Source organism: Tachysurus fulvidraco, chromosome 15, assembly GCF_022655615.1.
Source record: "Tachysurus fulvidraco isolate hzauxx_2018 chromosome 15, HZAU_PFXX_2.0, whole genome shotgun sequence".
Classification (NCBI taxonomy): Eukaryota; Metazoa; Chordata; class Actinopteri; order Siluriformes; family Bagridae; genus Tachysurus; species Tachysurus fulvidraco.
Window position 1 is genome coordinate 14,631,227 of NC_062532.1, and position 9,032 is coordinate 14,640,258.

General features: G+C 36.9%; 1 protein-coding gene across 1 annotated transcript; it reads right to left on the reverse strand.

Annotated features, from left to right (window-relative positions):
• Positions 1–2,721: 2,721 nt before the first annotated feature.
• On the reverse strand, positions 2,722–7,843 carry si:dkey-93n13.2. The gene is made up of 2 exons (XM_027139016.2): positions 7,324–7,843; positions 2,722–6,109 (listed from the first exon to the last, which is right to left on the reverse strand). Exons 1-2 carry the CDS (start codon positions 7,511–7,513, stop codon positions 5,373–5,375), a joined length of 927 nt encoding a protein of 308 aa, XP_026994817.1. The 5' UTR covers positions 7,514–7,843; the 3' UTR covers positions 2,722–5,372.
• Between the last annotated feature and the right edge of the window lie 1,189 nt (positions 7,844–9,032).

The following is a 9,032-nucleotide window of genomic DNA, read 5'->3' on the forward strand; positions in this document are numbered from 1 at the left end:
CATACAGTATTTTTATTAAACATTGCAGAAATCAACGAGATTATGATAGATGATTAAAAATCATTCATGCTTCTTCTGCACATCAGATGCTTCTTTTTAAAATGAAGAGGTTGTTGCCACAACATTAGTCCACTATCGTACTGTGTATAATGGGTCATAAAATCCAGCACAGGAGAAACTGAGTCATTGCACAGTTTGGAAATTTCCTGCATCAACCACCTTCCAAACCTGATAATGAACTTGTTAATTGAATCAATGCAGGGAATCATAAAACCATGCTGGACTCCATGTGGGTACCTGCAGTACAGCAGCATGCCATAAACTGGATCTGGCTTAATCTAACCAAGTAAGGAAAAAGGCAACGCAAATAATATGGTCTGATTTAACTTCTGTTCTGATTGAACTAAAAAAAAAAAAAAAAAAAAGCCTGCACAACTCATTGTCTACGTGATTTTAATATACCTGCGATGTGCTAGGTTGAGGTTACCTTTCTCTTTTATCTCTGAATATATTCTACAGCACTGCCACCTAGTGCTTATAACGTTCAAATTCATACAAGCAATCTAAAAATGCTTGTCAGAATGCAAGTAAAAATAAATGCATGTTATGGGTTGTTCCTAAAATAGTTCTAGGACCTTTCCAATGGAGAAACATTCAGGTTTTACATATACATTTTAAAAGGGACCTGCAAAACACCCTTAAGAGTTCTAGCCTGTTGTCCATCTGGCATTTCACTTGACCCACCCTTCATCTTGCAGGTATTTTGAGTTACTTGAGTGACCTGGTTACCAGCTGTTTGAATGTGGACGGCTCCCAAGCTTGAATAAAGCATGGAACACATAGGGGCTTTCACACCGGTAGTGTAGTCTGAAACACAGCACGGTTTGCATAAAAGATTTGTATTGCAAAAGCTGTCATCTGGACCCAGAAATGCACCATGCTAACAAAACCTCAGTCTTTCTAAAGGAGGTTGTTTGAATTTCGTTACACTGGAACTGTGCCACAACTGCCGGGAATGTGATGATAATTATTCGACTGGGTTTTCTGAGATCTGTTCATCAACTCAAGGATGGATCTACTGGGAAATGGATCTACAGGTGGTGATATAGCCTAGAGGTTCACTGAAGTACACAAAGGCCTGATTATGTTTGTTTTCTACCTTGCTAAAAGGTATATCTGGATATATATATGTTTAAAAAATGTTTAATGAAATGTTCTTTAACACTAGATAATATGACCTGATCTAAAGAGGAAATAAACTTGAGAATACATGTTTATTAGCCACACCACATCTTTACCAATTATCAGTGATGCTTTGCCAGATAGTGAAGGAGTCCTAACCAAACCAGAGAGACCTGTTACTGCTGCCAACATGTCTGACACTAAATCACTGTATTGAAGCAGTGGGTTCCAGATGGTGCCACAACAGTAGCTCTGTATTTAAGTATTTTCAGTGGGCTCAATTAGATATTAGTTATCATTCACATCATATCAATAGGTCAATGCTTACCATCTGTGCTGGTGTACTGGTGAAGCAGGAGGCAGCAGAAGGTCCAAACACACTTTCCAACTAAACATGAAGAATGAAAAAGTTAGCAGAGTTTATGTTAGCAAACCTAAATTAGTAACTAAGCATTAACTATGTAATGTGGTGTTGGAATTAATTCTGTTCAACTTAGTTCAGTGTTTAAAGGTGGATTTTTATCTCATATAATACAATAATATAAAGCACTTCCTGAACTCTTAGCCAAACGTATAATGGATAAGGATCTCAAGTAGGCAGAGAAACTCCATGGGAACATAAACAACACATGCTGATATAATTTTTGCTTTGTTACTGTGCTAATCCATCTTGCGTAGAGCTTCGCTAGTGCGAGGAACACAGACGTGATTATTGATTATATTACTTCTATTTTGTGCTTGCTTTGATTTTCTCCATTATATTCTCCATTATACAGCTTTTCCTGTTTCTGGATTTGAGCATTATGAGAAGAATTCTGATCAGGAAAAGAAATCAGCATTTTACTCAATGTCTGAATGAAGAGAGCAGGCCTAGACAGTTTAAGATTAAAATATATTAAAAAAGATTTAAAAAATAATACAGCTGATGTTTTTTCTCACTTTTAGCTGTGCCACTATAGCCTCGGATTCCCTCAGAGGAAACCTGCTTTTTTCTACTCACTACGGTGGTAGAGAGTGCTTATTTTTGTATGTTACCTTAGCTGTCCTGTCAGTTTAAATCAATCTGGACTCTCTTATCAACACTGGAAGTTTTTCACACCATTTTGTGTAAACTCTAGAGTTATGTGTAAAAATCCCAAATCAGCATTTTTTTTTGGGGTATGCAAACCGGCTTATATGCCATTAACAACCATGCCACAGTCAACAATGAGATTATTATTTTGATCTTTTTATTTAACTGTTAACAACAAAACAATTTTGTTCTCAAATGACTCAAGTTGAGTTCAAATCAACTGCATTTATTCATTTACTTATTAGCTTGTTTTTCAATTAACCTGCAAATTGTTTTTAAAAATAATTTTTTATTTTTATTTCAATTATTCTGAATCATTGTTAGTTTAATGGCAGTATTATTTAATTTTTTTTAATTTTTAAAATTCAGATAAAAAATGCTCAGGATTTTCATTATTATTATTATTATTATTATTATTATTATTATTATTATAATTATTATTATTAGTATTTAAAAATGATTCTGAATCAGTGTAAGTGATATTTATTAGTGTTCAGTGATAATCATTATACAAGTCATGTTTTATACAATGTCCCTATTTTTTATTTGCTTTGAGCTGTATAATAAATCATAATGCAGTAATATAAATTATGAGAAAATAATTCGAGTAATAAAAAAATACTAAAATAAAAATTAAGAAAAAAATTACAACAAAATGTAAATCAACAAAGGATAATAGTAATACAATACTAATTCTTTATATATTACTATATACTACAGTATGTGTTTAATTTAATTTGTTATTATTATGTGTATGTTTGGTGTAGAATATTTGCATGTACCATTCCACTTCCCTGCCTATACACTTATGTGGAAACTTATGTGTATGGTCTCAGTTTCTTCTTCAGAGAATTTAAGTGAATTTTAGTGTTTTTCTTTCCTGTCACATTGGCTTGTTTAAACTGCATGTCAGATTGGTGGCAATTTTGTCTTCTTTCTTTGCTTTTGCCTGTATTGTCAAAGTAATGACTGATGCCAGGTTGCTGCAAATGATCCTCTCTGCTGACCGGATGGTGGCTGTAGATTCATCTTCTCTTTTGTTGTGTGTGAATAAAACCAGACAGCTAATGAGGCCACCGGGACGGATGTCAACACTTGTACTAAAGTTCAAAAATGTTTAGCTGTTGCAGTAAGTCACCCTTTACTGAACTCGTTATAGGTACCATAATGTAGTGTAATAATGATCTGTTTAAGAACATTTCTTTTCTGAAGTCAACTTGTTACCACTGCAGCAGACTTATTGACTTGCAGTCTTGTTCCTGTATTAATATAGTGCAAACAGCAGAGACCATACATCCATAATGAGCTCCACAGCTGTGACATAAGTGAAATGATATATCTACATTACACATCTTCCTACTATCATTCAGCAGAGGACCTCATGTACAGGTAGAACAGGATGGAGAAGCAACCACCTCTAATGTTTTCATAACTACCAACACCAGACATGTAGGGATTCCTGCCTATTGGAGCTAGTATAATATTGCCTTTTGAAGCAAACAAGAAGAAAGTAAAGGGTCGGAGCAGACATTTTTGAAAATGGCTGCTCTGGGACCTTCCAAGAAACTACTGAAAAAAGACATGTGGTGAGGTTCTAGTGCTGGGATTACCAGCCTATCTTGTTACAATGGCACCTGTTCAGGTGTATAGTATATTAAGCAGCAAGTAAACAGTTCTTAAAGATGATGTACTGGAAGAAGAAACAACTGGCACAAGACACAAAGCACAGATATTGACATGTCACAGACGCTGACAAGGGTCAAACTGTGATGGCTACTTGTCTGGGTCAGGTATCTTTAAAATAGCAGATCTTGTATGGTGCTTCCAATTTGCAGTGGTTAGTACCTCCAAAGACAGGACAAGGAGGGACAACCTGTGAACTGCTGATAGGTTTATATTATATTAATGTTATAGGGGGATACCAAAAAAACTCAGAGGAAGCCCATGTGAAGATAGAAGATGATGTGACCCGAGCTTGGGATCAAACCTGGAAACCCTAAAGCTGTAAGATGACACCATTACTTTTTCTTAAAATAATGGATTTGTACAGATAGATGTTAGACATGTTGTGTAAAAGTTTGCTTCCCTCCTTTGCAAGTACAAAGCATGTTCAAATTATACCATGAAAACAAAACACATTTCAGATCCACCAGAGGTCAAGGTTCAATCATTATCACTTTCTGAGCTTTATAATCATCTGCTCTTAAACAAACAAAATACAGTAAAGTTGTTATCTTAACATTTTTATGAATATGTTTGGATATGAATAAGTTGTATCAGTAACAATGCTGACCCAGAATAATCGCTCTGATCCAAGTAATAATATGGACTAAGGTAGGTGACAAAGCCAACTGATTATAGATAGCTGTGTAATACTTTATAACCATCACCTCAGAAACCCAAGGTGAATCTATAACTGTTCCCAGAAGGCACTTTGGCACAGATTCTGCATGTCATTAAAACATTACTGGCGGGGTGGATAAACACTACTCCATCAAAAATAACCCCATAACAGTCAAGGCTGACTCTTTTTTCCTTTGTCACCCCTCTGTGTATCACCAATGATGCAAGAAACTCAAAACTTGTGCATATTTACACTGCTCTTGTCTGTTTTACCATAAAAGTAAAAATGCAAATATTCATCAGTATTAAGTAAATTATGGAGAATCCCCACTCACATGGCACAATCAGATCATATCGCATATATCCCTGAAAGCCTGTCTCGTACATATCTTTATGTCCCACGTATCATTTTCTTTATAACCCAGGCTACATACAGCGGTAACACAGTAAATCTTGTTTACTTTAAATCAGTCTTTTATGTTTAGATCCAGAAGCATTCATGGCATTTTTACATGTTCATGTCTATAACTAATCGAAAGGATATTTTTAAATACACGAGTTGTATCTCAGTAAAACCACATGGAGGTATTGTACCAGCATCAGCTGCGTCATCAATCAGAATCAATGCTAAGTAAATGAACTACATTTGTTTAGTGTAGATTTACTACATTAGAGACATTGGTATTATTCATAACTGTAAATAATGACCTATTTGTTTCTTTGTAATGGTAAATTACTGATTCATGAGTACAAAAGTACAAAAAAAGAATAGAGATTAACATTTGCCATGTTTCATACGGAGGTGTTTTAACAGTGCTGATGTTGTGTACTCTTTAACTCCACGAGATATTACCGCCTTGCACATCAGACACACCGCCTTACTACAATCGCCCTCTTTCAGTGAGAAATACTGCCACACTGGGCTTGATTTAGACGTTGTCCTTTTCTGAAGTTCACAGTATCTGCTGGTACAGTGTAGCCTGTTATTGCATATGGTCCGGTTTGTGTAGCTGAATGCCGCTTGGAACTCCACAGGATGGCTTTGAATTGTGGTTTCTGTGGAACGAGAACCATCGGTGGTGTACGGATGCAGACCGACTCCTTGTTGTACTCTGTTCTGATAACTCCTTTCTGAAAACATATCCCAGTTCTGTGGAGACCAGCTCTGGTTGCTGGCATCCAAATTGTCTGTGGCATCACCCGAGTGTGACTCTATATTCATTGACTCAACTTTGACTTTTATGGGGAACTCAAAGTCTATCACGTCCTGATCTACAGTGTTAGAGTTAAACAGAGGGGTGCATTGGGGAGGTTCCGCTGTGTCGTCTGTGGGTCGGGTTTCAGGCTCGGAGTCAGCATTCGCTGAGTACCGAGGGGTGGGATGCTCTGATTTTATGCTTGTATTTTCTTTCTTTGCTTCTCGTTGTTGGCTCAAACTCTCCAGGGGCTCTGCTTCCTGCTGTAAGTTTGCAGCACTGTCTTGTTTTCCAAACAACACAGAAGGGATGCCACCTGTAAATGACAGAAAAGCCCACATCAGAGGAGCCCACCTGTGCTAATGAAACAGTGCTAGAGATTCACTATGATAGAACTAACATCAAAAACTCACTTTGGTTGTTTGTCTCTTTGGGGGAAAAACTCTGATGAGAAGCAATATTAGCAAATGAATAAATGAATAATTAATTAATAAATAAATATGCTTCTAAATGTAATTGGGCACAAAATAAAAAGCAACAGTAATCAGAGAAATTGGATGATTAATTAAAATGTTCCATGCTGAGCTTCAGACTTGCTTCATTAACGGATTACCAAAGTGTGCAAACTACCTACACTAGTTGTGTACGCTTACAGGAAGCAAAACGCTCTACTTCTTCTGCCAAGCTTTAGAAATAAACATTCAAAATGTACGAGACAAGATTACAATTGTGCATCACACAGTATATGGGAATTAATTGCAGCTTTTGTAAGTCTTGGGAAACAAAAGAAAAGCCAGACTGTAAAAGTCACACGATGAGTCAGTGGAATCAGTCAAGCCAGTGGTTTGGATTTGTCTCTCATCACTGATGTTGTGGACTTGTGTCATGCACATGTACAGGCAGTAAACGAATGCTTGTCTAACACTCTGTTGCTTGCTCAGAAAGAGTAACTTTCAGGTTTTTCCAGCTTCTAACACAAACACCAGCTGCTCAGTTTGTTCGAAAATAAACTTTTAAAAGATGAATCATGTGCACTGGAGACACATACTAACCTATTGTAAAGGTAAAACACCACAGGCATCAATTCTTTTTGGTCGCATCAGATTTTTAGATCAAAAACTTCTACTCTAAAAGCATGAAAATAAAAATGTAGCACAAAGTAAAGATGTATATTTAATATATATATGTTTATAGCGAAGCTCCACCCACATGTCACAATCAGTTAATGCTGTAGATCCCTGAAAAACCTGTTTGGTACTTTGTACCACACTTTCCTTGTTGAACCAGACTGCATATAACACGTCTTATGTTCAGAACCAGAAGCATTCATTACATTGTATATGTTCCTGCCTGTTATTAACTGAGAAAGCCATCACTAGAGTGTTCTGGAGCTCACAGCACCAGAGATAAACCCTGTGACAATAACAAACAGGACATTTACAGTTACTCTTCTCACAGGAGCCACATCTGGTCGTCCTACAGATTCAATTCTATTCTTCTCAAAGCCTTGTGTTAGAATTCTCATCCTACCCGGATTTGTTTCTGTAAAACTGCATCCTGTAACCTTTAACATTTCCTTCAGATAATCGTTCTCTTTCATTATCCGCGCCGTTTCCTCCTCGTACTCCTTCATCATCCTGCTCACTGTGTCGAGAATCTCCTTCACCGCCGCCGACAGTCTCTCACTCAGGAACACGTTTAACTGCTCTAATTTGGTCATTTTACTCTTCTTTTTCTCCCCCCAACACGTTTTATTTAAATATCAGCGACAGTATACGTCCTCCACAGCACTCTGGCTTGCTATGACACCGAAGACGACGATCCACACTAAGGCTGTGTCTCAAAAACAGATCGCTATTAGACTGTAAGGACACTACATCGGCTACAGGGTAATGGTTTGTGAACCCTATGTAGCTCGCCAACATAGGGATAGGAAGTCGTTTGGGATCAACCTAGATAGAGCCGAAATAAAGCAACAAAGAAAACATACTCTACAGCCCCCTACAGGACAGGAGATATAAGGTTAGCTGTTGCTACAGCGGCAACGGACGCTTGGTTATTTTCAACTGTATGCAAATTAGGAACAAAGCGATAACGCGATGTAGCGCAATGCGATTGGTCGAGGAATCACTCAAGCGTTGATTCCTCGACCAATCGCATTGCGCTCGCCTCTCTCACACATATTTAGTTGCTACCTGCAATGGTTCCTAAGTTAGATGTTTCCCAAACGCCCACAAATTATTATTTTAATATATTTGGGCAAAAGGATTACTTTTGTGACCAAGTCTTGACCTATTTCCGCCACATCTGGTTACAATTTTTAGATTTGATTTATTATTTAGTTAAATTATTATGACTTAGTATCCAATAATAATAATAATAATAATAATAATAATAATAATAATAATAATAATAATAATCTAACTAATAGCAATCTAAAGGTTGTGGGTTCTAGTCTCAGGCGGGCCACGACTAAGGTGCCCTTGAGCAAAATCATTTTACAATTCAATTAAAAACAGCAGCTAGAAACAGGAGATATAAAATGAAACCTCTGAATGATTTTAGGGATTTTTGACTTGGTGTTTGTATTGTACATCACAGTTTTTGCTTTCAGATGATTCTTTCAGATGACATAGTGATGGTGAGGACGAGATAGCTGATGCCTCACATTTAGCCTTTGTCTCCATCTTCAGGTCATTTGCCAGATTACACATCTTACATCGTATCTCTGTTTGCTATTGTCAACAACCAACAAACTACACTGTTGAAGAAGGTATATTTGAATTAATTACACCTCTTCACTCATATTTAGCAAAACAAAGCATGATAAATATGTCGATTTGCATCAGACAATAGTAGATGTATTTACTGACTTACTGAATTTGCAATCATTTTGACCCACAGAGTCTTTGTGTGTGACATGGAAACCTTCAGAAAAGTCTGCCGTATTTATACAAAAGAAACACATTCACAATATATGGATACACTTTTATTTTAAAGTGTTTCAAACTTTACATTTTACTTTACAGCAGTCTGTGCGACAGTGACAGTGAAGTAAAGAAATTGACCGACATGACATTTCTGCCATCATCCAAAAATGGCTCCATCAGATTCATGACCACGCTCTCTGCCAGCTTCTCTCCCTTCTTACAACTGGGGTCCTTTCCCAAGTAAGGAGATGCATTGCAGACAAATTTGGTCTCCAAATCTGTGGCCATCCAGAACTTGATTCCAAATTT

What these genes read in the sequence shown, in the direction of transcription:
- si:dkey-93n13.2 (XM_027139016.2), bottom strand. Translation starts at nt 7,513, where the DNA reads ATGACCAAATTAGAGCAGTTAAACGTGTTCCTGAGTGAGAGACTGTCG. An exon ending in TTTTACAGAAACAAATCCGG is followed by an intron (nt 6,110 to 7,323) that starts GTAGGATGAGAA and finishes TGTCATTTACAG; the next exon opens with GTGGCATCCCTTCTGTGTTG.